Consider the following 26,717-nt stretch of genomic DNA (forward strand, 5'->3'; position numbering starts at 1 on the left):
TGTGTTGCAATGACATCTACACATAACAGGTAACTCCATGCTGCTGGGCGAGCCTCGTCAAATTGTATATGTAATCTTTGGTATTTGATGACAATATTCAAGCATGTGCCATGTCTGTTACCTAGGTAGCCATGCTACCTAGTATTCAGAGGGAAAAATCAACCCAAAGTTTGTACATAGCTCTACACGCAACTTCTCAAAGCATACAACCAACCCCCTCGAGTATCACACAGTCAGCTGAACAGGCCAGAGAGAACCACAACGTCACGCGCAGTAATCTCAATTCAAGTACCAAACAAACAAACAGTCAAACGCCAAAACACCGCTGCCGGCCAGGCTCTCTGACGGTCTCACCATCTATCATACAGTTCTTCCTCTGCCTGGGCCCCATTCTCTGCCCTCCGCTGGACCGGCCCAGAATCGCAAGACCGCTGTCCAAAACGTATCCAAGGGCATGCTTAGTATGCTATGGTAGTTGTACAGAGATATCTCGATCAAGATCGATGTAAATAAAAAAAAGGAAAATTCCCGGCGGGGGGTGGTAGTAATAAGGAGTATTTTGAAGTAGGAAATGGTTGATATTTTGAGGTAGGAAAGGGTTGATGTGTGGAAGATTAGACCTTGCCGAGGGCATCGGCTGGGCTGGCCCAAAAGGCGAGGGCGATGATCATGTAGAGACCGAGGAGCTGTGCGGTTGTTAACTACTTGATCCAGGATATGGGGGGTTCTCGTCGGACATACCATAGCGCCCTCGAGGTAGTTGGATTTTCCGTCTTGGACAGTGTAGGTGACGACCAGCACAGAGAGGGCGAAAGCGATGGTTTCGACTGGTTCGGATTAGCAACGAAGTGGGTGTTATTTGGGGGCCAAAACGGCTTACATGTCTCAAAGTGGAGCGTCATGTCCTGGCCAATCGCCCAGCCGAGCATGACCAGCGCGGGTGTCACGAGGAGCGCAATCTGGATGCTGGATCCAATGGCAACGCCCATGGCCAGGTCCATCTTGTCCTTAACAGCTACCACACATGCGGTAACGTGCTCGGCCGCGTTGCCGACGATGGGGATCAGGATCAGACCGATAAACGTTTTGCTGATATTGCCGGTTGCCACCAGCGCGTCGATGCTGTCCACCATATAGTCGGCGCACATCGAGATGATCAGCGTTACAACCACCAGCACGATCCCGGCCGACCAGGGGCCCAACAACGGCTCATGCTCGTCCTCGCGATTGGCCTGGTCGGGCTGAGCCTCGGGCTCGAAAAGCTTCTGATGCGTGCGAAGGGCGAAGTAGAGGTACAGAACGTAGAGGAACAGCAGGACGATGGAGGTGCCGCGCGAGAGGACCAGGATGCTGGCCCTCTTGTTCTCTTCGTCGGCATTGTTGAGGACGCCGTAAAGCGCAGCCGGGAGGATCATGGAGGCCGAGGCGAGGGTCATGAGCGAGCACGTCGTCTGAGCCGTAGCCGCGGAGAAGGTCTGTTCACGGCCGTCGCCATCGGCGCCACGCATGTTGTAAACGCCGCCGAGGAAGAAACACATGCCGAGAACGAGGAGCAGGTTGGACAGAATGGATCCGATCATGGACGACTGTACGACCTCAATTTCTCCAGCGCGCAATGCGACAATGCTGACGATGAGTTCCACGGCATTTCCGAAGGTCGCATTCACCAGCCCTCCGAGGGTCTCACCCAATCGGCCCGCAATTTCCTCTGTCGCAAACGAGAGAACGGCAGCGAGCGGGATGATGGCGAAAAAGTTGAGGGAGAAGACCCAGGGGGCGCCCCATTCCTGCTCGCCGGCGATGATGCCCAGGGGTACGAAAACGAGAAGAAGGTTGATCCACGCTACACAATGACGGCTCAGCACATGTCTCACTCCATCTTGCCGGGCGGATATGATACGTACAGCTGAACAGAGTGACTTTGGTCACGTTCCACACCAGCGCGGGCCACCGGACAAAGGGGTTCGGGCTGTTGGTACCGGGGGTGCTCTCGTTGTTGATGAGGAGATGGCGCCAAAAACCGGGTTCGGCGTGCAGGGCGGAGGCGACGTGGTGCCCCAGGAGGGGTCGTTGCTCGCCGTCCATGTCGTCGAGGCTGGAGAGGTGGGCGCTGGAGTTGCCGTTGCCGTTAACGTAACCGTTTTGCGAATTGTTAAGCTTGCCGGTTTCGATGCGCCGGAGCTGGTCGCGCGATTTGAGGTTGACTGTGGGGCTTGTTAAATTATTGTTCTCCGAACCGTTGTCCATGGCTAATTCAGGCGCGACGAGGGGCGAGGGCGCAATGGATAGTCGTGTTGGCTAGAAGATGGCCAGGACCGCTCATTTCGAAGGGTGGCAAACGGGCAATTTTTCAATGGTTTCGAACCAATTGCTCGTGGGCGACTTGGAGAAAGAAGAGGGGATGGATGCCAATGGGATGCGCGACATTCGGGGGGTAAAGGTAGGAGGGTAGGGGATGTATGTACCTGGCCGACGGGAGCTCGCAGTACCTAGGCAGAGGGCAAGAAGGAGGAAGGAAGGGACAGGAGGAAGAGCGGTAGGTCGCGAGGTACTTACACATAGTTAATGGACAGCGATACCGCTTCAAGCCAAGTCACACCGGGCAGAAAAAAGGATCGAGGGAATTATCGATTCCGTCCCGTCTTGGGCGCACCGGAGAGCCGAGAGTCGTGGAGAATGGGGCGAACGTTCTGGGTTGAGCCGGGACTGGCTGGATTGGCAAGCTCTCCAAGCCGGGAGAGACAAAGGGCTTTCCAGCGTTTCCAGGTTGGTTGAGTGGGGTTCCAGATCCGGGACTGCAAGTGGTCCACCCCTTGTAACAGATCCCTGTCGTCTGTGTATTTCGCTGTAACGGTAAACTGCATCTGTCAGTTCCCGCCTAATACACAGTCTCGACAGTCCACCACTCCCATCAAACCACAACTTCACACCGCCGTCGAAGAGGTACGATCCCCCTCGCCCTCGGATCCCGACAGGCTGCGGTCAGAGGACAACACTTTGCCCGGGCGCAGCAGTCCGGACTTGCCCAAAGAAGAGTCCGAGTCAGCAACCCGACAATGGAGATCACACTTACCGCGTCACCAAGGTCCTTTCTTCCCAGCTTCCCGAGGATGATATTCAAAACCAGAGAGGTGAGAAGCGTCCAATGCAGATGCCAAGCGTGGCAGTGAGCTCTGGCGGAGTTCGGTTTGATGAGCAAGCCGTTGTTGAAAAGTCCGTCTCCCCGTGTTCGACTCGGGCGATGCAATCTTTCCAAGGCGGTTTTTTGGGAGTATTCCGGCGATGCTCGGCCCGCAAAGATCAAATACGCATCCGTCCGTGCCGTATTTGAGTCAGCGGGCAAAGCAATTGCTTCCGTTGGCTCTCTTTTGAAACATTGAAGGATCAAACAGAACAGACAGACGACAGCAGCCAACAACAAGGCCTCCCAACTGAAATGTCAAAGACGTAACGAGCTTGCACTCCTGAGCTGAAAGTGGAGACCATCTCCAGCCATCACAACTTGGCTTTTGCGGTCTAAACTGTGGGACCCTGTTTCCAGATTTCCGGAGTGGGACATCATGCGTCATGTTCCATGTCTTTTTTTGATGATCCGGGAGAATAAACGGGGAATTGCATGGATGAATTCAGACGCCATCATGGCCATCATCTCGAGAAGCGACCGCAACCACTCTCCCCGTCACCCAAAACACCCCCTTTTCGACTCGAACAACCCAAATGCCCTGATGCAACTCTGTCTGTACATCCTCCGTAAAACCGTTACTTACCGGCAGCACGTTCTCCGCTGGGCACAACGTGCGCCCAGCACAACCCCAACGTTTGCCTGCATAAGCTCAGGTAGGTACACATATCCATTGGGCCGCCAATAATCTGTCCAGGTAGGCACTCATGTGCACGCCCGGGCGGTCCTGCAGCTAGCATGGCATCGTGCATCATTTGGCTTTTGTGAATGGCTCGCGCCGCTTGCATCATCACGGATTTCCACCTCAAGTTCACCAAACAATCCTTGACGTTGACAGGAAGGTGGGGAGGGGGGGCACGGAGGAGGCCTCCCAGCTCCAATGCTGCCAAGACTGAAACACACAAGAACTCGCCAGAGACACTGGCGCGGCGCGGCAATGTGGGTCTGTGTGGGGCGACTTCCGAGATGTCGGGAGGATGCCGAAGCGGGGAATTTGGAGATGAGCTCGATGAAGGTTGCCAAGTCACCCAGCGAGGGAAAACGGTCGGTGGTGTGGGGTTGCAGTCGATGGGTGACTGCATATGAGCTCTGGGGATTGGTAACACCTAACGCCGAGTCATCATTACACACTGCAGTACACAGTGTTCTATTAACGTTAATCTGCACAGAGTTGACGAGGCAGACTCTCAGGCTCCCAAACCCCCACCAACGCCAAACCATTACCCCCCCGTATGAGCTGCCTCCGAAGCATGATCCGTTTAGCCACTGCCCCAAAACGCCATGCTCGCTAAGTATGAATGCCCACCGCCCAGCAAAACAGACAAAAACAAAGTACCTCGCGAAAAAGGCAGGGTAAAGCAACGTAAAGCATCGACAGACAGACAATCCCGTCTGTCTGTCTCTCACCAACCCCCCCGCCCCCGTAAACCTCAAGAACACCCAAAACGTCTCCCCTTGTCCAACTCCCCCTCTACATCCACGGCCCCCTTCGCCGCCATCTTCATCAGATCGTGTCTCCTATCGAGATGGTCGAAGAAGTCCCCCCTGCCCGTGAACATCTCGTTATCCTCCTCCGCCCTCTTCTTCATGGCACACCCGTCGTGGAAACAAGCGTAGCGCACCCCCAACGCGAACGTCTCCCACCGCGCCGTGGCCGCCCGCGCCCGCCGCCGCTCGACTAGCATGCGCGCGTACTGCGTGATTCGTGTCCGCTGCTCGGGGCTCGAGACCCACTTTTCAGAGGCCTCCTCGATCTCGCGCAGGAAGAACTTCTTGCGCCAGCCGAGTTTTATCCCGGGGACTTCGAACCGGTGGTAGTGGTTGTAGGAGCGGCCCTCTTCCTCCCCGATGGCCCATTGGTCCTTGGCGGGCGTGGCGGTGGGATACTGCGACGTGAAGGAGCGCAGCTTTTCGTAGAACCACGCGTGGTGCTCGTCTGTGCCCAGGCTCAGGAGTAGGTCGATGGGCGGCTCGGTCTCATCGAGGAGGGAGGTGATCTCCTTGAGGACTTCCAGGGTCGGGTCCCGGATCTGCTTGCTGCCGTCGACGAACTGGCCGGCGCCCAGCTTGAAGGGCTTGAACGAGTAGCGGGAGGGTGTGGTGATGGCCTTGGCGACCTCGGGAATCGAGATGAGCTGCTCGGGGTCGCTCACCTCCTCTGCGTAAGTGCAAAAGGCGTAGGGGCGCCGCGAGCGGCGCGTCTCGACCTCGGTGCACCAGGCGAGCGTCTGGCATTGGTACGTATCTTTCCGAAACTCACTCGATGCGGCGGATGCCTGGGACGAGGCTCGGGACGCAACAGGGCTTGCGGCTGCGCCTGGCAGGGTACGGCCGGTCGCCGTCACGGTGAACTTGGCAAAGGTGTCGAAGAAAGAGCTGGTGCGTTTTGTCGGCCAGGTGCTCCGCCTGTAGAGGAGCGGAAAGTCGATAGATGAGACCATCGAAGCATCGTCGGCGAGCGGGATGGACTTGTTCTGTCGGTGAAATTCGTTGATACAGTCGTCGACGCTCTTCCCAAACATGCCTAGCATGATAGCTATTAAACCTCCCACACTGGTGCCCGCAATGTAGTCGAAATAATGGCAAGGCAGGTACTGCCCCTCCCTAAACACATCGTCGGGGATCTGATCGCGGGGTATCCGGTCGGTCTGAGTGCTCGCCGAGGCGCGCGGCTCGAGAGACTTTTCGATGCGCTCAATCTCTTGCATTAATGCCCGTAGGATGATTAGTGATGAGTATCCCCTGATTCCGCCGCCGTCGATTGTCAGAATTAATCGCTTCCATGTCGTCGTCGACACGTTCAACCCGGGCGAAGAAACGGAGCGCGCGCTGGTGACATCGGGGGTAGTGGAGCCTTTCGGAGCGACTATCGAGACGCGAGTCGGCACCCGCCTCGGCTTCGGCTTGGATGATGACCGGAGAGCGGAGGTCAGTCCCGGTATTTGAGTGGCCGTTTCTCCTAGAGGGGTTGCGACGTCCGCCATGTTGGGTCGTCGATTTTGCAAACCCAGGAATGATTCGTTCCCAATGGCGAGTGGGAATTCGAGTGAATCTCGGTGAGAAAAAAAGGTCTTTGAAGGAATCGCCAGTGGAAATCGTCAGCGGGCGTGACAGCCCTGCTATAAAATGACGTTGGCTGCTGTTTGTGCCTGCTGAGCCTATCATCGGCCTCGGCGGTCCTTGCCGCCAAAATCCGCCCCGCCCCAGCCACTCTCGGTACAAAAGTATCAGTGGCTTTTAGCACGTGGTCGCCACAGTCTGGGCCCAGGCCTCAGATCCAGATCAACCGACTGAACTCAGCCCGGCTCCCGACGAGCTGGGAAGGAACGGAATGAAACAAATGGAACCTGGAAGTCAAGCACCACACAAGCTGGCGTTGCTCGCAAAATTTACAACTGGGTGGGCTGCTGTTGAATTCCGAGTTGGGAGTTTGTACATATTTACTCCTCCTTCGTACATACATACTAGATAATTATTTCCCGCAGCCACCTACCTATAATGCAGTTGGGAAAATCGATTCCCATTCAAGCGAATCTGAAAGTGCCCGCCCCGTCCGCAGCTTAGAAGTCCCTTCGTTCTCCTCATGGCGAGTCCCCGCCCAGGCGCTTCCATCAGGCTCCCAGTGGCCGTGACTCAACTATCCAGATTCCCGGGGCCGACCACAAGAACCTCACTGCCTGGCAGTCCCACTGGCTGATTTTAACCTAACTAGGAGATAACTTTTGGTGGTGCGCGTGCAGCCCGCTTGCGCTTCAGTCACAACCTATTGAGTAGAGGGGTTATTTTCAAGTTCGCTTGGGTTGCAGGTAGGTTAAGTTCATGATCATCGGGCTGTGCTACGGAAGGGTTTATTTCTGTAGACATTGTATTTTCTCTTCTTTAACTCCCTTCATCACTGCTTTTCCTCTTTAGCATCTTCCATCCTGTTTCCTTTTGTTTCCCCCCGCTTTTCTCTGTATACTTTTTTCTTGTCCCAGCTGATCGTGCTTGCTAGTGGGGAAGATCGCATAGGTATCCAACATGGAGGTCGCTGGCGGGGTCCTCTCCCTCACATGGGATGTTTTTGACAGTGCTGTCCGCAGTAAGTCGAGACCTCCCGATAGCTACACCAACCAAGTAAGCATGCTAACTCCCCCCAGTCTTCAAGTTCGTCACTGCTCTAGTTGAGATGCCAAGAGAATATGAACAATACAGGTTGCAGCTCATCATCGAGTACAACCGAGTGTTGGCTTGGGGGAAAGCAGCTGGCCTGATTGATGTCCCAGAGGGTTCCAGTTTGGGAATTACTCTGGGATCCGACGCGATCGAACTCGTTGCAATTGTGGCCCGGATTCAGTGGTTGCTATCTGAATTTAGAGAGCTCAACGCTCGCTATGGCAACGAGCTGCCGAGGCCTGCCAAGGACGGCGATAAAGGAGACGAGAAGCGAGAGGAAGAGCAGCCTACTGACGTCGATGTTCTGAAAGAGATATCGAGCCTGGCCGTCTCATATGAGTCGGAGAAGAAAGAGCGTCGGCATGCTCGCGGGACCAACCATATTCGGAACTTCTTTGGGAAGACTGGCCACCACACCAAAGATATCATCACCCATCCGGTCCGAGTTCGGTGGTTGGCGATCGACGGGGAGGCATTCGAGGCTCTTCTGAAGGATCTCCACGCCCTGACGGAACGGCTCCATGAACTCATGAGAAATTATCGCGAGAAGCAAATTGATGGCATCACGGCCAAAACCTACAGGGAGATGATCCTAACGAGGAACAGCGTCGACGACTTGAAAGACATGTTAGGCGCGGTCACGAGCCTGATATCCACGTCAGCAGGTACTCGCAAAGAGAAAGAGGCCCATCTGAACGACAAGACTCTCCAGGACCTCATCCAGCTCAAGAAGCTCAGTCGTACTTCGGAGACGATCCTCGCTCAACTCAAGCGTGACAGCACCTTCGACGTCGAACGGAGCCTATCCGACCTCGGCATCAAAGTCCCCAAGTTCACCGACTCAGATCTCACCGAAGAGTTCGAGTGGAATGAACAAGAAACCGACAATCCCGAGTACCTCCCCCGGCCACGGGGAATCCTCTCGACGGGCGAAGGCGACATACCGGTCTGGATCGAGTGGAAATCCCTCGGCGACATCCCGCCCAACTCGCTCAAAGACAAAGAAGCCGCCCTGCGCACGGTAGCCCTGGCCGAGATGCTCCATCTGCCCAAGCCGGCCTCCCTCCATGCGCCCGAATGCGTTGGCTACTTCGACGACCGCGAATCATCGGGGGCGGACCGCTACGGCTGGCTGTTCAAAATGCCCGAGGGCAGCGACTACGACACGCGCGTCGTCTCGCTGCACGACCTCCTCGGCGATCAGCGCTTCAAGCCCAGCCTGTCGCAGCGCATGTCGATGGCGTCGAAGTTGTGTTCGACGGTCCTGAACCTGCATGCTGTCAATTGGCTGCACAAGGGCATCTTCAGCGACAATGTCGTTTTCCATTTCAACGGGGAGGAGGACGGCAGTGGCGAAGCTGGCCTGAGCTACGACCCTGAAAGGCTCACCCTGTCCGGCTTTGAGTTCTCACGCCCCGATGGGACTGAAACTACGGCTAGGGACGTGGACGTCGTCTGGGACTTGTACCGCTGGCCCGGCATCCAGCGGCAGAGGCCGACGGAGAGGAACTCCAAGAAGACGTATGATTTGTACAGTCTGGGGTTAGTCCTATTGGAGATTGCCCATTGGGAGAAGTTGTACAAGGTGATGTGTCTGGGGGACAAGACGCCGGATAGCAAGGAGGGCGCCAAGGTGCCTCACGTACCGCTTGGCAAGTCCAAATCTGTGAGGGATTGGTTGTTGGGGGTCAAGTCGGGAGCACCATTTGAGGCAGCCGGCCAGCCGAACCCGCTAAGGGAGCTGCGCAATCTCGCCGGGGATAGATATTGGAAAGTGGTTGAAAGGTGTCTCTGGGCGCATGGTGAGAAGGGATTCGGCGTGGAAGAGCTGGCGGAACAGTCCAATGATTCTGAGGTGGGCATAAAGTTGCAGGAGGCATTCACGGAGCATGTAGTTGAGGAGTTACAAGCTGTGGAGATTTAAGAGATAGGTAGTCGCCGATAGCCGGGAGAGTTGCGCACACCGGCCTGTCTCGTATCCTACAATTAATTTCACCGTCTACCTCTAAAACAACCGTTACAGTTTACTCGTTACCTCTAGCCAACAGTATCCAAACAATTCCGGGGTATTATTCGCCCTTCCACTTCCACAGCGCACGGCGATGCTTCATGTAGTCCTTGCTCTGTATGCTCTTGTAGATGCCGTAAAACCCGCCCAGCGGCGGCTGTTTCTTCAGCCAGTGCCGCTTCTTCTTACCGGCGACGTTGGGGTCAACATGAACCTTGTCCCACACAGTCGGGAGCGTTTTGGCGTTGTACTTCTCCCGCAGCCTATCATACCACCCGCGGCCGCCGTACATGGACCAGAACTCGTCCTGCGGGTAATACGTGTGCGCATACAGCCACTTCATACCGCCCAATTCACGCACCTTGTTCTCAAGCTCGCGGTTCTTCTTGACGAACTCGGCCGAGTCCGACGGGCCCCAACCCCAGACGCCGACGTTGAGCATCATGTCTTCCTCCTTCTTCTCGACGCCCTCCGGCAGGGTGGTGAACGGGTGGAAGGTCGGGGGACCACGCTTCTTGAGAGGGCATAGCCACAACGGCCAGATATCGAGCTCGGACGATGTGTAATCGACGAATCGCTCGGTCGTCTCAAACGGCATGGCGATATCCTGCACCACGAACCGGGCGCTCTCGCCAGAGCCGTGCAGCGCGCGGTACATCATGCGCGTGTGCAAGAAGTCGTCGAGAAACCAACGGAAGAATTTGGTGAACGGCACGAACTTGAAGTACTGAAACGCCGCGGCCCCGACCCAGAACCCGCCGCGATCATACCGGAACAGGTACTCCGCCAAAGGCACATAATCCACCGGCGCCGTACCCGCCTCACCCTTCTCGGGCGCCGTCTTCTCCTTGGCATGGAGATAAAACCACGGATCCCACGGCCCGCTGAAGGTCTGCACCTTCTCCCCCGCCGAGGGCATCTCATCAGTCAGCTGCCCCGTCACCACCACGCCATGGTCCTTCGAAAACAGGATCCCATCCACATAATCATTCTCCCCCTTCCTCACCTCCTCCCTCACCGCCTCCACGGCCTCCGCCACGCTCGTCGTGCGCCTATACCGCGTCTTGACAAACTTCCTCGCCTCCATCAACCGCACCTCCAAAAGCGTCGTCATGCCCAGCGTGCCCACAGCCCCCGCAGCACCGCGAAACAGATCCGCCCTCTCCCCATCCGGCGTGACATCAACCACCTCCCCATCCGCCATAACCATCTCCACCCGGTTGACCGTCTCGTCAAAATACCCATGCCGGAACGAGCTGCTCTCGCCCGCGGTACCCGCAAAGCCGCCCCCCGCGGTGATGCCGGGGAACTCCATGACGACGGGCGGGACCAGGCCGTGCGGGAGGGTGGCCTCGACGAGCTTGTCCATGGGCACGTTGGGCTCGACCAGGGCGACGCGGCGCGCGGGGTCGACCGAGAGCACGTTGCGCAGCATCGAAATGTCGACGGTTCGTGAGGATGATGGCCGCGGCCGGGTGGAGTTGGTGCTGCCGTGGAAGATGCGGTACGGCTCGCGGGCGGCGAAGAGGGAGCGCACTGTCGAGGCGATCTTGGAGACCGCGGCTGTGTGGCGCTCCATTTTGAGGGGGGTTTAAGGGGGGGTTCGATATATGTTTTTTTTTTCCTTTCCAAAAATGGCAATAAGATTTGTTTACATTCCGTTGTTTGGACGGGAGGGGATACCCGTTGGTGAGAGTTGGGATGGAAGAGGTTGAGTGAGAGTAGGGTAAGGATTTTTGGGGTGGGGTCCTTTCACTCACTTGGCGTTGGCTCACATGGCAGGCTGCTCACCCACTCACTTACTCACTCGCTCGTCCGTTCAGGGGCATAATAGTAATATGGATTAATGCCATTGGGCGGCACACAGTATTATCTAGATCACACTCCGGTCCTCTCTACCATCTACGCACTCTAGCTCTGCACCGTAACCAATACTCCAAGCTATGTATACTTCGGGTTACACACCCCCCATCCTCATCACACACACCACACTTATCCGTAACACATCAAGCATCACAGCTTCGCAACCCCCTCCTCGGGCATCCCCCTCTCCCGAATCTTCCTCCAAACCCTCTCCTCCACCACCTCCTCCCCCTCCGCCCACAACCCCTCCATCTCCCCGACCACCTCGACCAACGACCGCGCTTTCACCGTCAAAACCCGACTCTCCCCCACCCCCTCAGCACCACCCCCCTCCACCACCCCCTTCACAAACCCCGCCCACCCCTCCAAACACCGCCTCGCCTCCCTCAGATACGGAAAAACCAGCGCAAAAGTGTGCGGCATGGCCTCAAACTCCTCCACCACCACCCTCACCCCCTGCCGCCACATCTTGTGCGCCACAAACCGGTCCTCATCCGCCAGCAGCTCCCAGCCCGTGCACATATACACGGGGGGCGCACCGGCCCAGGACGCCGCCAGCACGGGGCTGACCAGCGGGTGGGCGAGCAGGGCGTCGGGCGCGTACAGGTGGCGGCGCGGCGGGGAGGCCGGCCAGGCGGCGCAGTGGGGGCGCTTGGATTCGGCGGCGAGTTGCTGGGCGAGGGTGGGCAGGTAGTCGAAGGGGGCGTTGGTGGTGCAGGACGGGGAGGAGTGGGTGACGTCGAGCCAGGGGGAGTTTACGGCTACGCCCGCGGGGAGGGGGATGGGTTGGGTGGGGGTGTGGCCGTGCCACGGGATGGGGTGGGTGGTGCGGTTGAGGTGGAGGAGGAGTTGGAGCAGGGCTAGGGAGAGGTTGCCGCCGGCGCTGTGCGGGGAGGGGGGGTGGTTAGTAATGGATGGGGGGAAGGTGGTGACGGGTTTGGGGGGGCATACCTGTCGCCGGCGAAGACGATGTGTTCTGGTTTGACGGGCTCATGGAAAGCGCCTTCTGGGGGGTAGAGGAGTGCGAGATATGACATTAGAGCATCCATCAATGCTGCTGGGAACGGGTGCTGGGGTGCGAGACGGTACCGGACAGAATACACCCTCCCGCCGGTCAGCTTCGCCAAGTTCTTGGTGGTTGGGCGGTGGGTTGCCGGGTCCAGCAAGTAGTACGCTCCGCCGTGAAAGTAGAGCACCGTTACGGGGCTCTTGACCTCCTTCATCATCTCGGCGTAGAGTTCCCTTTCCGAGACATCCGGTAACCGGGAGTCGGACGTTGCGTTGGCGCGGTACCCCGTCCACTCGGCCTCGACCGGCGCCGGGTCTGGCATTTGGTAGGAGGGCTGTGGAACCTTGGGATTCCGCAGCTCGTCGATTGCCTTGGCGATGGCATCTTGCAGACCTCTCTCCTCGAACGGAGGGGGAGGGCACGTGTAATTGCTCACCCAGATCTTGCCCTTCAGCTTCGGAGCCTGAGCAGCCAACTTCTGGGTGGCCGAGATGCTCCGAGGCACAGAGGGGTTGGTGAAGGACCGCAGCACGGCGATGGTGATCTCGGTTCGCAGGTCGAGGTATTGCGATTGCTTCGAGAGGGATAGGATATGAAGGAGGGCTACCCTCATCATTAGGGGAATTTTGGGAATTAAAGCGAGCATCATCTTGTTGTTGTCCGCCGGCTTTTCGGCGGTTTGATGCCCGGGATCGGGATTTTGAGCGGTCATGTTCGAAGTAGGGATAAAATTATTGAAAATAACAACAATATATCACAGCTTCAAGGTGAAAAGTCGGCTGGTAAAAGGAATATGAGAAGGCCGGTAAGGGGCGAGAGCAGTATTTAAAGACATGTGAAGTACTACCTTAAGTATATGCAAGAAGGCGGCTCATCATATCAACTTCGGTCCGTGGAAACGTGGAAGAGCGCACCAGTAGAAGAAGAGCGGGCCCCTGACAAAGGGTTCCATCTTCGAAATGGCCCACTCACGGACGAGGCCCGATGGATGGCGGCCAATACGACTTAACTATCGGCTCGACACTGGAGAGCTCAGGCTTGCCGAAGCGATCAGTAAAACGTGGGGGAGGTCAGGTTGTGAGAAGGGCAGGTCCATGTTGCGACCCCGGGCCGATGAAAACGGGGAAGGAGCCTCGGCACGGGGACTCGTTTAAACACCGATTCCCCAGGCTTTTTTGCTGCGGTGTCCACCAACGGATCCACGAATCAACGAATCCGGCTTTCGCAAGCCTTCCCTTCAAGGGACTGACTCCGGATCGCCACGCCGGAAACAATGCGCCGCGATGTGCATGCCTACATTCTGGAGGAGAGCTGGCAAGAGCGCAAGAATTGCCAAGTTAGGAATAACTCACTTCTATCATGCAGAGCTGAGATCGCTTGCACTGCATCAACTTCATCTCACCAAGCCGCGTATCAGCGAAGAGCGCTGCCAAGAGTTTGTTGTTTGCACCCACTCCTGCGGCAGCTTTTTGGGTCCCGAATATTTCGTAGCCTTCGAACTCAAAACCGTCCCATAGTCAATATCCGATGAACCCCAAATTCCCGATCACCATGAGAAAACAGCCTGTCTTTCAATAGCCATTACAGCATAATGTACACATCTAGCTCGCGCAGATATTGCGATGCATTCCGCCCCCCAATCCCTTCCCGCCCTCTGCCCCATTACCGAGTACCCGCTCATGCGCTTCCCGAAGCTTCCTGAGCCCCACTGCTGCTCCTTGCGTCGGTGCCATTCACGGGCGGTGTGCTGGGCGACTCGGCGCTCTTAGCCGCCATCATCTGCCACGCCGGGATCGACGCCTTAGCCTGCATCCCGCTGCTGAACGGCGAGGCACGGGGCGCATTGGCAGAAGAGTCTTGAGGAGCGGGCGTCGCTTCCGGCTTGGCCGTGGCCTCTACCGTCGGCGCAGGGGTAGTGGCCGGGCTGCTCGGCGTCACGCTGCCGCTGACCGTCGGGCGCATGTAGTTGCCGACGCTGGCCGACGTCGCGGTCGGGTTCATGCGCTGCGTGATAAGGGTCTTGAGGCTCTTAAGCTCGGCGTTGACCTCGCGCAGCCTCGTGTCGGTCAGGTCCTTCTGGTTGTTGAGCCCGCGCGGGATCGAGTCCCGGAGGTTCTGCACGTCGTCCCGCACCCGCTGCGATTCGTCGTCGCGTCTCTTGTTCGCCGCCTTGAGCTGGCTGATGGTCGTTTCGAGTTCGACAAGCGCCGTGTCTAACCTTTCCGTGCGCTCCTTCTCTGCCGTCTTGAGGGTCTCGGTGTCCTTGGCTAGCTGATCGACGAGGGAAAACGTCTTCTCAAACTGTTCGTCGATCGACTTCTTGTCCTGCTCTAGCCGTTCTGGGGTAGGTGGTGAAACCAAGGGGTAAACATAGCGCTAGGAATGTATCAGCATACGGAGTTCGACGTGACCGAACCAGCACCGTCTCACCTTTCCTAAGCTATAAAGCCCGTATGACACGCCGCTCACCACCGTCGCCATGATGAACCAATCCCTCCAGTCCCGTCGCGGAATTGGCTGCGGGGGCGGTTGTTGCCACCCATAAGGGGGATACTGCGGCGGGTATTGTCCATAGTATTGCGGCGGTTGCGCAACGGCCGATGTCGATTGGGGCGGGTATGCCTGTGCCGGAACAGGAGCACCTGCTCGCGCGAGCGCAGCGTTCACTTCTTCTTGCGTAAGGTTCTTGGCTTGAAGAAAAGCGACTTTCTTCTCGACTGGAGATGAGGAAACGCTAGGGTCCTGTAGGACTGTCGAGCAAATGTCAGCCCCTTTGCGCTCCGGAATTCTAGTTCACGTCGAGCAACATCGAAACTTACACTTGACCGCCGACGCGACCAGATCCTCGCGGATGGCCATTTCAGATTGTGTTTGTGAGGCAGCTTTCGTTTGACCAGTTCCCTCCGGGCACTTGATGATGATCGGATCTTTGGAGTTGGGAAGCGCAGCGCGCCGGATGGTCGAAAAGGCGATGGCTAGCAAAAGCAATCACAAGCCGAGGTTCAGCACCGGCAGCCCGTGCGCTCCACCACGGCAGCTGCCAAGCGCGGCAGCACCCCGGATTTGGTTTGCGATTTGGTCTGCATCACGTGTTGCATGGATCCCGCTTTCGACCCAAAGGTGGGTCATTGATGCGCGACCCAGTGAAAGCCCCGCAGCGGTCAACTTTGTTTACCTGGGCAACGGACCGTAAACGTCGTAATTTCACCCATCTTTTCTGTTACGCAAAACATCCCACCACCGACATTTGCTTGCATGTTCGCCCTGTACAAATTCACTGTTGAAACAAATACCGAGCCATTCACTTGAAAGTAGTACTGACCAGTTAGCTCTGGCGCCTTTTTCGAATCTGTTGACGGGGTCATAGGAGACCACCTAGCTCCTGGCTCAGTCACCATGTCGCAAGATAATAATCTTTGGAGTGTCCGAAGACCACGGGAGGTACGATACCCTCAACTCTCAACTGCCCCGCAAGTGTCGCGATATGGTGCTGACTGTCTGTGTAGACCCTCGGAGGACTCAACTTCAATTCGGGCATCCCACAACCCCCGTCCGCAATGAAACGAACAAGCACCATCGGCAGCGCCAGCCATGGCCGCTCCATGTCCGGATCGCGCCACTCACTCGCCGCGCGCCCGAACCAGCCCATGTTCCAACGCTCCTCTACGGGACCAGGCCTCGCTGACATCGGACTGTCATCCGTCAAGCGCGCCTCCGTCGCGGGGTACAACCCCGGCAGCACAGCGACGCTCAAACCGTACCACACCCCCGGCCCGTCCGCCGATAACGACCGCCGTAGTAGCGTTTACCGAGCCCGCCCATCGACAACCGCCGGCCCCATGAGTGGGCACCAGAGCTTCTTCCAGCAAGCGCCGCAGGCCGCCGGCGTACCACGAGACCCCCGCCCGCTCAAGGATAGGTCGTACCAGAATCGGCTTGGACAGGAGCTGTTAGAGTACCTCGCCCAACACAACTTCGAGATGGAAATGAGTCATAAACTGTCCGACAACTTCATCAAGTCGCCGACACAAAAGGACTTCAACTACATGTTCCAATGGCTCTACCACCGCATCGACCCGAGTTACCGCTTTCAGAAAAACATCGACCAGGAGGGTACCGCCTCTTCTCAAGCAGCTTCGGTACCCCTACGAGAGGAGCATCACCAAGAGCCAGATTGCTGCGGTGGGGGGGTCAAAACTGGAGCACATTCCTGGGCTTGCTGCACTGGATGATGCAGCTGGCCCAGATGCTGGACCGGTATTCGGTTCACCAATACGATGAAGCCTGCATTGAGGCGGGGGTCGATGTTGCGGGTGATAACATCATCTTTGACTTCTTGACGAGCGCGTACCAGGATTGGCTCAATATGGACGACGAGGCTGGTGACGAGGATGTCGAGAAGGCCCTGGTTCCGCACGTACAAGGGATGGCGAGGGCGTTTGAGCGGTCCAACGCAAAGTACATCCAGGAGATGGAGATGCTCGAAGGTGAGCACGCGCGGCTGCTCAAGGAGATTGAGGACCTTGAGAAATCCACACCCGACCCGGCCGTGCTCGACAACCATTTTAAGATCATGGAAGAGGACAAGGCCAAGTTCGAGGAGTACAACACCCTGGCTATGCAGAGGTCAGAAAAGTACGAAAGTCGCATCCAGGTCCTGCAGGAAGAACTCGACAAGTTGCAGGGCGAGCTGAAAGAGGCCGATGACGAACGACGACGGCTGAAGGACGCCGTAGACGACCAAGGAATCAGCATGCAGGATATCGACCGCATGACTGCCGAACGGGAGCGTCTGCAAAAGAGCATCGAGTCGGCGGGGCAGCGGTTAGAGGACGTCAAGCGGAAGGTGGCAGAGCGGGAGATGGAGGCCAGCCAAAGGTTGGACGAGCTGGAGCGCATGGTGGACCGCTACAACACGGTCGCGTATCAGATCGGTCTGATGCCCTCCACGGCCGTCAACGCCAAGGGCAAAGACTACGAGCTGCAAGTCACGGTCAACGACAGCCCCAATTTCTCCTCATCCCAGCTGCAGGGCTCGTACGGGCCCGGCGACAGCGACCGGCTCCTCGCGGACCCGGTCACGGGCTACCAGCCAGCGCACGTGCTCAACCTGGACCTCCGGGGGCAGGTTAAGAACAGCTTCCTGGGGCTCCGTAAGGAGGTGTCGGAGCGGCGCAAGGCGGCGCTGGACGCCATGATGGAGGACCACGACCTGCTGGACCGGGCCAAGGAGGCCATCGAGGACAAGCGCAACGAGGTCGAGGCGCTCGAGCACCGCGTGCGCGCCGCCGAGGAGGAGTACGAGAAGACCAAGGAGGTCACCACCGCCCAGAAGCTCGCGTCCGACGCCCAGATCGAGAAGATGGAGAAGGAGCTCGCCAAGATGCGCGCCCAGCTGTCCGAATCCGTCCAGCTCATGGAGCAGCGCGAGATGAATACCAATATTGAGTACGTGGAGGCGTCTCTTTTCCCTTCCCCAACATCGGGTAGCTAACTTGCCGCCTCTTTTTCCAGGTACGAGCAACTGACCCTCCGGGCGAATGCGCTGCGCGAGGAGCTGCACACCGAGACGATGCGCATGCTCAACGACGTCATCAAGTTCAAGATGCACGTCCAGAAGGGCCTGGAGGAGTACGAGACGTTTGTGGCCGACGAGCTGGAGAAGGAGCTCGGCAGCGACGAGATGAGAGATGATACCCAGGGCATTGATATGTAAACGTCTCCTTTGCGGCTTTTTTTCTCAGTAGTTTCGTTGTTTGGATGTCATTGCTGGCAGGGTCGGGCAGCTTGTTTTATTTGCATGACTGGATTGGTCTTGGGGATGGGATATTGGCGGGCGCTGTGGGGTTGGGGTGCAAGGCTATGTTTTGGGGTGTTGAGAAAACGAAGCTCCTGGAAAGAAGAGTTGTGCCTTTATTGTTACGGGTGGTTGGGAATGGAATATGACAGGAGTAAGGGACTTTGATCTCTCTATATGTGAACAGCACGTTGCAAGCATCGGTTTTGGGTTTCTTCTTCGGCTCTTTGGGGAGTTCCTGTGTAGGGCTTCCCCCCTGACGAAGTAGGGGGTCCAAAAGTCTATGCAACGCCGTCAAGAAGATGTCGATATCGCCGCACACGCATTCTCTCCACATGCCCCAACATTGGTATCATCGATCATGACGCTCAACCCATCCCCACTCCCACCAAGCATCCTGTCACCAAGCAGGATCCTCCAACCTCCTAAACAGCGCCACATGCTTCTGCCCCTTATGCCTCTCTACCTTCTTCCCCTCCTCCGTTTCGGTGCGCATGATGGCCACGCACGGATCCGCCTCCTGCTCCTCCTCAGACACGCGCTCAAACGACGGATGCGCGTCAAAGTGCTGCACCATCCACTCATGCAGATCCGGCACGTCGGTGATAGTATAAACAATCCCGCCGGGCCGGACGACGTAGGCGTACTCGGAGTTGAGGGTGGCGGAGACGATGCGCTGCTTGTGCTTGCGGGCCTTGAAGTGGGGGTCGGGAAAGCAGATGAAGACCTTGGCGAGCTGGGCCTTGCGGAAGAAGTTGGGCAGGAACTTCATGGTGTTGGCGCGCAGCACGCCCACGTTGCGGTACAGGCCGGCCTCGTGGTTCTGCGCCCGCAGCGCCTTGATGCGGTCCTCGACGAAGTGCGTCACCGACACCCGGATCTCCAGCCCCAGGATCAGCGCCTCCGGCATCGTCGGCGCGAGCGCGATGAGGAGCCCGCCGAAGCCGCACCCGATGTCTGCGACCTCGACCTCCTTGGATATCCTTTTGGGTCGGAGCGGGGCGAGGTCATGTTGTTCTGAGGATGGGGTCTCGGGGGCGGGTGGTGTTGGCTGGTCTTGCGGCTCGTCGACGACATAGTGTGGGTAGAGGGAGGACCAGTCCATCTGGTCGGGGTGTGGGGGGCTGTATTCTCATTAGTCTCGAACACCCACAACCCCCACGAGGAAAACAGTCAAGCTCACTAGATCAATTGGTGGTCAGAGAACGGGTTGGCGTGGGCTCTTTGGCGGTAAAACTTCTTCCTGGGCAATTCCGAGATGTCATCCTTCCTCATCGCCGCCCGGTAATCTTCGCGCTTTTGCCGCTTGTCTTTCTTAATCTTCTTGCCGCCCATTTTGTTTGATTCCCAGGATATACTCGTATGAGATTGGATACTCAAGTGTTTAAGACCCGTGAGTGGTGCTGATCGGTGTGTGATTGAGATACCGAGAGAATGAGGCGTGAAGAGTTTAAACATGGTGAAGAAACACAACATCCCACGCATGTCGGTATCCACCAAATTTTTGGCTGCAGCGTGGGGCACAACGACCCCCTGTTGTCCGGGGGGGTGGCTGCACACCTGCCCCGCTATCGGCGTCATGGCAATATTTCAGCCAGGAACAAATACCCCGCGATTGCTTCTGTTGCTCATCAAAGTTACATTCAGATACTTCCATTCTTCGCTCGAGTCTAGACTACCTATACAATGGCTGCAGCTTCCGCCCGGCAGGTCAACATTGCCATCATTGGTGTGTTCTCCTAAAACAACCCCTTAACCTCCCCCAGCTAACAACAATTCCAGGCGCTGGTGGGGTAGGGAAGTGCTTCCTGTCCCAGCTCGAGCAGCTCGCCGCCCGCCGTCCCAGCCCCAAGGTCGTCCTGACCTACATCTGCACGAGCAAGAAGGCCATCTACAGCACCGACCACGTGGCGATCCCGCTCAACACCGTCTCGTCCACCCTTGCCTCGTCCCAGCAAGCTCCGCTCGCCCTGCCGAAGCTCGTCGACTTCCTCGGCACGTCCGGCTCCAAGACGGTCCTCGTCGACAACACCAGCTCGCAGGACGTCGCGGACGCGTACCCGCTCTTCCTCAGCCGCGGCATCAGCATCGTGACGCCCAACAAGAAGGCCTTCTCGGGCTCGTACAAGCTGTGGCAGGACATCTTCGGCGCCGCCGAGCAGTCGGGCGCCAAGGTGTACCACGAGTCGTCGGTGGGCGCCGGCCTGCCCGTCATCTCGACGCTCAAGGACCTGGTGGACACGGGCGACGAGGTGACCAAGGTCGAGGGCGTCTTCAGCGGCACCATGTCCTTCCTCTTCAACTCGTTCGCCCCGACCTCGGGCTCCGGCGGGAAGTGGTCGGCCGAGGTGAAGAAGGCCAAGGAGCTGGGCTACACCGAGCCCGACCCGCGGGACGACCTGAACGGGCTGGATGTCGCGCGGAAGCTGACCATTCTCGCGCGGTTGGCGGGCCTGCCGGTTGAGTCCCCGGCTGCCTTCCCCGTGCAGAGCCTGATCCCCAAGGAACTCGAGTCCGTGGCGAGCGGGGACGAGTTTCTCGAGAAGCTGCCGGCGTTTGATGCGCAGATGGAGGAGACCAAGGCGGCGGCGGAGAAGGAAGGCAAAGTGGTGCGCTTTGTTGGCAGCATCGACGTGGCCACGAAGCAGGTCAAGGTCGGGCTCGAGAAGTTTGATCTGTCACACCCCATTGCGGCACTGAAGGGCAGCGATAACATCATTAGCTTCTACACTAAGCGGTATGGAAGCAACCCGCTAATTATACAGGGCGCTGGTGCCGGCGGTGAAGTGACGGCGATGGGCGTGACGAGCGACCTGCTGAAGGTACTGTCCCAGATTGCTTAATCCGGTCAGCCCATCCCCAGGTAAATAGCCCAGATATACTACCTAGGTCTCAAGAAACCCCCAGTATCCCAATGTGCCTCCATTCAGTGCCGTGCCATGTTAGCATGCGGTGGTACCAATGCATCCCTCCGACCTAATATGGTCTATTCGAACGCCTTGTTCCATCATCCGACGGACCAGCTCGCGGCGGTGCCGTTTATCGGTGGCGTCGGAGGTTCGGCAGGGGCGATTTCAATTCTAGGTGCAAACCTGGCACGCCAGTTGGCAACTGCGAGCCGCCAGAACCAAAGGATCAGGTCGTAGATTACCAGCACAACGATCGGTACAATCGGCGTGAGGGCGAGCGTGAGCTAACCAAGAGCTGCGTCAGCGACGGCGATGGCGAGAACGGCAACGAAGTGAATGGACTCACAAAAAGGCTGGATATGATGCTAATTATGTACCGGTACTCCTGTGGGATGATGCTCAGCTCAGTGAGCCAGAGATACCAGCTGGTGGGCTCTGAAGCGTAGTCCGTCATCTTGGGCGACGTGTTTGACGGAATGGAGAAACGGTGTGAAGTTCTGGGACGCTGCCAACGAGGCGTCAAGCGTCATCAAATAGTAGGCAGTGGCGAAGGTTCTAACCGTGCGTTATGCTGAGCGACGGGGCCGGTGCACGCGGCGAACGTGGCCCCGTGGCCGAGGAGCGCAATCGAAGTCGGGGATCAAGCTGGGTAGCTTAGCTGACTGTTGGTACGGGATGACGTTGCATATTCTCCGAGGGAGTGATGGATTTCCATCAAGGGCGAGTCGTTGTAGGGGAATGCTTGAACCAGACGGGTGGGAACACCGGGGGTGCGGGTTGGAGTTGGAGGGAGGTTGTCTGCGATAAGCCGGCAGAACCAAGGGATGGAGCGAGGCCTGTCTTGGAAGCTGTTGTCGCGGTGCCGCTAGTTAACCCGCGAACCGGGCCAGCCAAACGGGAGCTCGTCGAATCGCATCGGCACCTGCCCCTTGGCGCCAGGCGCATGGGGAACAGGGATGATCGGATGCTGTTCCACGCCCCACCTGCGGGTCTGGGCTTCCCCATAAAAAAGGCCAGGGAGCAACGGCCGCAGGGTTGCATCTGGACGGGAGGCAATTGGAGATCAGACGTCAACTCCGGATTTCGAGGCGCAGAAAACTCAAAAAACACGACAACACATGACCTGAGCTGATAGCTTGATATCCCTAACAAGATACAACAGAGATCAAACCCACCAACAACTGCTCGACGACAAACAACCCCTTCACCCCGCAGCTGTGAACCTCTTCAACGCCAGGCGTCACCATCACATCATCGATAGGATGCCGCAAGATCCACATCTATACGGGCAGCCGCCGCCCAAGAAGCAAAAGAAAGAGATAGCTCTCTCGGGGTCGCTAGCGTTCAGCTCACAATTAAGCTCGTTCCTTGCTGAACCATCAACCAAATCAAGCACGAGTTCCTCCGCCGCGGCCACGACTGGCCGAACCCGCCCATCGAAGCTGAAAAAAGATGGTCTCTCCAATACCAAAGTCAAGCGCAAAGACAGCAAGCCCAATACCGAAACAAAAGATGATAATAATAAACTCTCCCTCAAATCTCCCCTCGGAACAGAAGAGAGCAAAGCCGAGCGCGAATTCGCCCGCCGCAAGATGGAGTCCAAAGCCCGTGTCTACGCGGCAATGCAACGAGGGGATTACATCGGGCGCGAAGTCGGGCTCGTCGATTTCGACCGCAAATGGGCCGAATCCAAGTCCAAGGCCAAAACCAACCCCGACGCCGCCTCCTCAGACTCCGACTCCGACTCCGAACCCGACGACGACCAAGCCAGCAACATCGACACCACCCTCCACGAACACACCGACGAGTTCGGCCGCGTGCGGCAGCTCACCCGCTCACAAATCCTGCGGCTGCAGCGCGGCGCGGCCTCGGCCACCGAGCTCGAGCACATGTCGGCGCGGCCCAAGGCGCCCGCCGCGCTCATCTACGGCGACGCCGTGCAGGCCGAGGCCTTCGCGGCGCACGACGGCGGCGAGGCCATGGAGGCGCTCGCGCGCAAGCGCGACCGGAGCGCCACGCCGCCCGAGGCAACGCACTACCAGGCGGACTGGGAGATCCGGACCAAGGGGGTGGGGTTCTACAAGTTCAGCAAGGAGGAGGGGCGGCGGGAGGCGGAGATGAGGGCGCTCGAGGAGGAGAGGGCGAAGACGGAAGGGTTGAGGAGGGAGAGGGAGGAGAAGGCGAGGAGGCGGAAGCAGGAGATTGAGGAGAGGAGGAAGGAGATCTTGGAGCGGAGGACTAAGAAGATGGCGGATAGTTTCTTGGAAGGGCTGGAGAAAGACTTGGTTGGTCACGATGATGGGTAGGCGGGAGCGGTTCTTGGAGTATAGCATTTATAATGTTACAGAGCCGAATTTTGGGGAGTCGGCTTCCAAAGGCTCTTGCCTGAGTCCCCGTTTCCCGTGGAGCCGATGTCTCATATTAGGAACCCGTGCATCAATCCGCCGCACATGTATAACGGCAATAGCGTGTGGAAGGGTGTTCCAAAAGGCTGCTACACCTATCTTCATATTATTATATGATACAACTCCTCGTAAGCATATTATTTTCGATTTAAGTAACGAAATAATAAGCTTTTATAAGAGACGGATGAAAAACACTAGGTTATTATTTAGAGAAGACTAAATTATGAGAAGTCTATTTTATTCCACATCTCCCGCGTCTTCTTTCCCCTTTGCATTTCCATTCCTTTTCTCTTCGCACGTTGCTAATTCGGCTAAGCTAGGGGAATATTCTCAATCCCTGTATGTATTCTGTCAAGCTTCTCTCAGCCAACATCATTATCCCCTTGGATTTGACCGCTATTCCATCAATTTTCGACCAACCCACAGCAACATGCCCCCTCAACGCTTTCCAAAGACCTCAAAGTTTTGGGAGGTTCACAAGCTTGAGCAAGGCCTGATGGGCCTCGGAGAGTTGAGCACGACCCTCTCAACGAGCAGGCTGAAGAGCATGGGTATCGAGAGGGCTCCTCAACTCGACATCGACAACCCAGACATGGTGGACGCCCATCCCGTCTTTTTTCAGCCGTTTCCCGACACCCCCGAATTCAGGGAGTCACTTGCAGCGTCGAGACGCGAGCGTCATGAAAACGACTACGATTGGTCCCCCTGTACCCATGAACTTTCGCATATTGGTCGGTTGGACTGCGCCGGTCATGTCATTAATTGGCTTACGGGGTTGGCCTACGGAGCGGTCCACGTACACAACCTCTATCCCACTGATGTACCGCAGTGGAAGTCGGCTTCGTGAGTATACTCTTCCATTCTGTGCTTCCGCTGTTCCCGAGCAATGAATCAGATACTTACTCGACCTCCTCAGTCCCGGAAACGGCGTCCGTCTTCCAGAGTACTCGGCCAAATCGGTGTACCTCCAGAAGCATCACGAGGCGCCGCCTCAACGGCTGCCCGAATGGTTCACAACTTCGGCATTCTATTTTTCCAACGACACGGCCAAGTCGGAAGGAATGCGCCATGTTGGGTTGGTCTTAGCAGACACCACCTCCCACAGAAGCAAGCCGGACGAGGCACTCCGTAGCGAGATTACTGCCGGTGTCAGTTTCATAAAGAGGCGAATGTGGGCGTCTCGTGATGCACACAACATAATTCCGGTATGCCCCAACCCGATTTCGCCGAGTGATGAACCCGCACACGTGGAGATCGTATCTGACAACACTCCAGGTTCTGGTGTATTCCTTCTATCACAACCAAACAGTTCGCATCACCCAAGTCTGCTGGCATGGCGGTCACAGCCCCATTACCTTCCGCCAATCACGCCTGGTGGACATTTCTTCGGAGTCGCTCGACACACCGGACGCTACCATGCTGGTCCGCTGGATGCTTTGCATCCCACTCCGCGAGCCCAAGGTACGCCGCAGACGGGCAGCGGCCGGAGCGGGTGGTGCAGCCCCCCAGCCCCAGCCGGCCGACGACGCTCGTTCAGAGGGGGACGCCCCAACCAAGCACCAAGACGAACCACCACACCACCCCCACAGCCACCCATCTTGCCAGGGGGACCTACAACCCAGCGAGGCCAACAACGCCGACCCCGACGACGAGAACGCAGAACGCGACGGGCGCCGCCCACGGTAACAAGACAGACGCCCCCCTCGCTCAGCGACACCCCCACAACCGCCCCATCCCACCACCACTGCACCCAGCGGCGCCACCACCAGCGAAACCACCGGCAACGCCCGCCCCGGGGCCGGCGCAAAGCACGCCGACGAGGCAGACCACCGCGACGGGGAACGCGTCCGGCGCGTGCACGGCCGTTCCGCGGCAAGCCCCTCTGACGCCCGGCAGAAACGGTGCAGGAGGTCCTTCTCCTCCGCGTCACAACGCTCCTTCCGGTCTCAACCAAGGCGTCGAGCTGCCGACTATGACCGCCAATGGCCACGGTCGTGGTGGCGGCGTGCATGGCAACGCCGATGGGACCGACACTCAGCAAGCTAGGAGTCTAGGAGCTCGTCGTTGATATTGGTTTTGGCCGGGGATTCTTGGGGGCGAGGTTGTTGACTGGTTTGGGATAGGCGATGCAGAAGGCTGGCATTGGAGGCGCTCGGGCGTGGCAACTACGGTAAGTGGGCATTGTGGGCTCTCAGGAGGCACATCAGCAGCACTCTGTTTAAACGGTCGTCACGGGAGAGTGGTCAGGGTAGAGACTTGCACGAGTTATATTCATCGAGATTCAGTTGACTATCTTGCGATGTGAGCCCGTAGTGAGGCAAACACTCGATCAAGCATGGCCTTGGCCTGGACTGATGCAATGACACACGAAGAGCAGAGGTTTCACATAGATCATATACGACCTGTTTGTTAGTGGGGAAAACTGACCGGGTGTACTCGTCAAGTTGCACGTTGTTATGGTGACGGGAGAGGTAGCCAAGTCCAAGTGTCCTACAATCTTGTCCACGTTAGCCCAAGGACACTCAAAAGACAGAGCAAACACGTGGTTGATCGTGACTTTATCAGGATTAAAGCCGTGTCACCGGCAGTCTCATCAAGGCATAAGCTATGTAGACCGTCGTGATAAAATTGAAATCATCATAAAAGCCAGGGGGGTGTGCGAAGAGATGATGCTTACCCTCTGTCCCGTCGCCATAAATAAGGACTGAGATGGTCGACAGTGCAAGGTAATCTGTGACAGTCAGCGTTCGCTCGTCTCTAGTGAGAGGAAGGCGTGATGTGTCAGGGCGGGATCAGACATGGACGGTGTCATCTTCGCATGAGCTCCGACATATGCTTGTCAATTTTAAAGTCGAGTCATCATGAAGAGGTGCAGTGAAGCAAAACTGGGGTCCCGAGTCAACACATACCTCAACGGTCAAACCACGCCGGATGATGAAACCATTCATTGGCTTTCAAGTTATTACTGGCGACGGTTAGCGGGAGCCCCTTGCTAAATATGCAATCGCGGATGTCCATCGACAAAAGTTCAGAAAGGCATGAATGGTAGTTAAAAGGTTTTGTCTTCAGCGGGAATCCCGAATCAGACTCGTCATCTAGAGTCATCACAGAAAAAGTAGGGCGAAAAAGTAATGCACAAGGAAACTGCAAGCTTACCAAGTAGAGTGGCTGTCACAACGCGTTGGGCGCAGAGAGCTGCCGTCTTCCGAACTAGTTAGCTCGAGTTCCCCATGCAATTGATGCAAGCAACGACCATGGGTAGTGCTGATCAGTGGACGAGGTTTTCTAGGCCTGTCGCAAAAATGGCATATCTGCTCATTGAAATTCGGAGCCCAGTGCCGCTTCATCATGGAAGCACGTCGAGGTTCGGCGAGAAGGTTGCCTACTTAC

General features: G+C 57.2%; 13 protein-coding genes across 13 annotated transcripts; 5 read left to right on the forward strand and 8 right to left on the reverse strand.

Moving 5' to 3' along the window:
- Positions 1 to 561: 561 nt before the first annotated feature.
- Positions 562 to 2,611, reverse strand: B0H64DRAFT_237189 (Sodium/calcium exchanger protein-domain-containing protein). The gene is made up of 4 exons (XM_062799811.1): positions 1,905 to 2,611; positions 881 to 1,843; positions 742 to 827; positions 562 to 686 (listed from the first exon to the last, which is right to left on the reverse strand). Exons 1-4 carry the CDS (start codon positions 2,245 to 2,247, stop codon positions 615 to 617), a joined length of 1,464 nt encoding a protein of 487 aa, XP_062656281.1. The 5' UTR covers positions 2,248 to 2,611; the 3' UTR covers positions 562 to 614.
- A 226-nt stretch (positions 2,612 to 2,837) lies between these two features.
- B0H64DRAFT_477865 (uncharacterized protein) lies at positions 2,838 to 3,997 on the reverse strand. Its single transcript, XM_062808221.1, has one exon. The coding sequence runs from the start codon at positions 3,567 to 3,569 to the stop codon at positions 3,333 to 3,335; it is 237 nt and encodes a 78-aa protein (XP_062656282.1). The 5' UTR covers positions 3,570 to 3,997; the 3' UTR covers positions 2,838 to 3,332.
- Positions 3,998 to 4,272: 275 nt separating this feature from the next.
- Positions 4,273 to 6,313, reverse strand: B0H64DRAFT_407645 (patatin-like phospholipase-domain-containing protein). The gene has a single exon (XM_062804575.1). The coding sequence runs from the start codon at positions 6,163 to 6,165 to the stop codon at positions 4,612 to 4,614; it is 1,554 nt and encodes a 517-aa protein (XP_062656283.1). The 5' UTR covers positions 6,166 to 6,313; the 3' UTR covers positions 4,273 to 4,611.
- An 812-nt stretch (positions 6,314 to 7,125) lies between these two features.
- On the forward strand, positions 7,126 to 9,305 carry B0H64DRAFT_407648 (prion-inhibition and propagation-domain-containing protein). Its single transcript, XM_062804576.1, has one exon. It carries the CDS (start codon positions 7,350 to 7,352, stop codon positions 9,258 to 9,260), a length of 1,911 nt encoding a protein of 636 aa, XP_062656284.1. The 5' UTR covers positions 7,126 to 7,349; the 3' UTR covers positions 9,261 to 9,305.
- On the reverse strand, positions 9,306 to 11,048 carry B0H64DRAFT_407649 (uncharacterized protein). Its single transcript, XM_062804577.1, has one exon. The coding sequence runs from the start codon at positions 10,921 to 10,923 to the stop codon at positions 9,406 to 9,408; it is 1,518 nt and encodes a 505-aa protein (XP_062656285.1). The 5' UTR covers positions 10,924 to 11,048; the 3' UTR covers positions 9,306 to 9,405.
- Positions 11,049 to 11,705: 657 nt separating this feature from the next.
- On the reverse strand, positions 11,706 to 12,928 carry B0H64DRAFT_308763 (alpha/beta hydrolase fold-domain-containing protein; the record flags this gene model as incomplete). The annotated part of the gene is made up of 2 exons (XM_062800137.1): positions 11,706 to 12,090; positions 12,159 to 12,928. Coding segments are annotated over 2 exons (1,155 nt in total), but the record flags the coding sequence as incomplete, so codon positions are not given.
- Positions 12,929 to 13,419: 491 nt separating this feature from the next.
- On the reverse strand, positions 13,420 to 15,235 carry B0H64DRAFT_477870 (peroxisomal membrane anchor protein conserved region-domain-containing protein). Its single transcript, XM_062808222.1, has 3 exons — positions 15,036 to 15,235; positions 14,647 to 14,966; positions 13,420 to 14,592 (listed from the first exon to the last, which is right to left on the reverse strand). The coding sequence occupies exons 1-3, from the start codon at positions 15,073 to 15,075 to the stop codon at positions 13,894 to 13,896; spliced, it is 1,059 nt and encodes a 352-aa protein (XP_062656287.1). The 5' UTR covers positions 15,076 to 15,235; the 3' UTR covers positions 13,420 to 13,893.
- Positions 15,236 to 15,612: 377 nt separating this feature from the next.
- B0H64DRAFT_419942 (HEC/Ndc80p family-domain-containing protein) lies at positions 15,613 to 17,932 on the forward strand (the record flags this gene model as incomplete). Its single annotated transcript, XM_062805423.1, has 4 exons — positions 15,613 to 15,657; positions 15,723 to 16,329; positions 16,386 to 17,664; positions 17,731 to 17,932. The coding sequence occupies 4 exons, from the start codon at positions 15,613 to 15,615 to the stop codon at positions 17,930 to 17,932; spliced, it is 2,133 nt and encodes a 710-aa protein (XP_062656288.1).
- Positions 17,933 to 18,413: 481 nt separating this feature from the next.
- Positions 18,414 to 19,348, reverse strand: B0H64DRAFT_445683 (putative methyltransferase-domain-containing protein; the record flags this gene model as incomplete). The annotated part of the gene is made up of 2 exons (XM_062806859.1): positions 18,414 to 19,137; positions 19,197 to 19,348. 2 exons carry the CDS (start codon positions 19,346 to 19,348, stop codon positions 18,414 to 18,416), a joined length of 876 nt encoding a protein of 291 aa, XP_062656289.1.
- Positions 19,349 to 19,593: 245 nt separating this feature from the next.
- On the forward strand, positions 19,594 to 21,291 carry B0H64DRAFT_407654 (homoserine dehydrogenase-domain-containing protein). The gene is made up of 2 exons (XM_062804578.1): positions 19,594 to 19,742; positions 19,796 to 21,291. The coding sequence occupies exons 1-2, from the start codon at positions 19,700 to 19,702 to the stop codon at positions 20,854 to 20,856; spliced, it is 1,104 nt and encodes a 367-aa protein (XP_062656290.1). The 5' UTR covers positions 19,594 to 19,699; the 3' UTR covers positions 20,857 to 21,291.
- Positions 21,021 to 21,376, reverse strand: B0H64DRAFT_445685 (uncharacterized protein; the record flags this gene model as incomplete). Its single annotated transcript, XM_062806860.1, has 2 exons — positions 21,021 to 21,206; positions 21,269 to 21,376. 2 exons carry the CDS (start codon positions 21,374 to 21,376, stop codon positions 21,021 to 21,023), a joined length of 294 nt encoding a protein of 97 aa, XP_062656291.1.
- A 571-nt stretch (positions 21,377 to 21,947) lies between these two features.
- On the forward strand, positions 21,948 to 23,525 carry B0H64DRAFT_435457 (uncharacterized protein). The gene has a single exon (XM_062806136.1). It carries the CDS (start codon positions 22,185 to 22,187, stop codon positions 23,226 to 23,228), a length of 1,044 nt encoding a protein of 347 aa, XP_062656292.1. The 5' UTR covers positions 21,948 to 22,184; the 3' UTR covers positions 23,229 to 23,525.
- A 111-nt stretch (positions 23,526 to 23,636) lies between these two features.
- Positions 23,637 to 25,178, forward strand: B0H64DRAFT_237459 (uncharacterized protein). The gene is made up of 3 exons (XM_062799813.1): positions 23,637 to 24,170; positions 24,244 to 24,532; positions 24,603 to 25,178. The coding sequence occupies exons 1-3, from the start codon at positions 23,758 to 23,760 to the stop codon at positions 25,011 to 25,013; spliced, it is 1,113 nt and encodes a 370-aa protein (XP_062656293.1). The 5' UTR covers positions 23,637 to 23,757; the 3' UTR covers positions 25,014 to 25,178.
- Positions 25,179 to 26,717: the final 1,539 nt, after the last annotated feature.

This window comes from Chaetomium fimeti (assembly GCF_033439085.1).
Source record: "Chaetomium fimeti strain CBS 168.71 chromosome Unknown B0H64scaffold_7, whole genome shotgun sequence".
NCBI lineage: Eukaryota > Fungi > Ascomycota > Sordariomycetes > Sordariales > Chaetomiaceae > Chaetomium > Chaetomium fimeti.

Excerpts from the sequence above, each read along its gene's own strand:
- B0H64DRAFT_237189 (XM_062799811.1), bottom strand. The coding sequence starts at position 2,247 with ATGGACAACGGTTCGGAGAACAATAATTTAACAAGCCCCACAGTCAAC. Across the intron at positions 828-880 it reads GACGCTCCACTTTGAGACAT|TCGAAACCATCGCTTTCGCC; the intron begins GTAAGCCGTTTT and ends AATCCGAACCAG. Across the intron at positions 687-741 it reads ACTACCTCGAGGGCGCTATG|CTCCTCGGTCTCTACATGAT; the intron begins GTATGTCCGACG and ends ACAACCGCACAG.
- B0H64DRAFT_477865 (XM_062808221.1), bottom strand. The coding sequence starts at position 3,569 with ATGACGCATGATGTCCCACTCCGGAAATCTGGAAACAGGGTCCCACAG.
- B0H64DRAFT_407645 (XM_062804575.1), bottom strand. The coding sequence starts at position 6,165 with ATGGCGGACGTCGCAACCCCTCTAGGAGAAACGGCCACTCAAATACCG.
- B0H64DRAFT_407648 (XM_062804576.1), top strand. The coding sequence starts at position 7,350 with ATGCCAAGAGAATATGAACAATACAGGTTGCAGCTCATCATCGAGTAC.
- B0H64DRAFT_407649 (XM_062804577.1), bottom strand. The coding sequence starts at position 10,923 with ATGGAGCGCCACACAGCCGCGGTCTCCAAGATCGCCTCGACAGTGCGC.
- B0H64DRAFT_477870 (XM_062808222.1), bottom strand. The coding sequence starts at position 15,075 with ATGGCCATCCGCGAGGATCTGGTCGCGTCGGCGGTCAAGT. Across the intron at positions 14,967-15,035 it reads GGTCGCGTCGGCGGTCAAGT|TCCTACAGGACCCTAGCGTT; the intron begins GTAAGTTTCGAT and ends TTTGCTCGACAG. Across the intron at positions 14,593-14,646 it reads GGCTTTATAGCTTAGGAAAG|CGCTATGTTTACCCCTTGGT; the intron begins GTGAGACGGTGC and ends ATACATTCCTAG.
- B0H64DRAFT_407654 (XM_062804578.1), top strand. The coding sequence starts at position 19,700 with ATGGCTGCAGCTTCCGCCCGGCAGGTCAACATTGCCATCATTG. Across the intron at positions 19,743-19,795 it reads GGTCAACATTGCCATCATTG|GCGCTGGTGGGGTAGGGAAG; the intron begins GTGTGTTCTCCT and ends CAACAATTCCAG.
- B0H64DRAFT_435457 (XM_062806136.1), top strand. The coding sequence starts at position 22,185 with ATGCCGCAAGATCCACATCTATACGGGCAGCCGCCGCCCAAGAAGCAA.
- B0H64DRAFT_237459 (XM_062799813.1), top strand. The coding sequence starts at position 23,758 with ATGCCCCCTCAACGCTTTCCAAAGACCTCAAAGTTTTGGGAGGTTCAC. Across the intron at positions 24,171-24,243 it reads CCGCAGTGGAAGTCGGCTTC|TCCCGGAAACGGCGTCCGTC; the intron begins GTGAGTATACTC and ends CGACCTCCTCAG. Across the intron at positions 24,533-24,602 it reads ATGCACACAACATAATTCCG|GTTCTGGTGTATTCCTTCTA; the intron begins GTATGCCCCAAC and ends ACAACACTCCAG.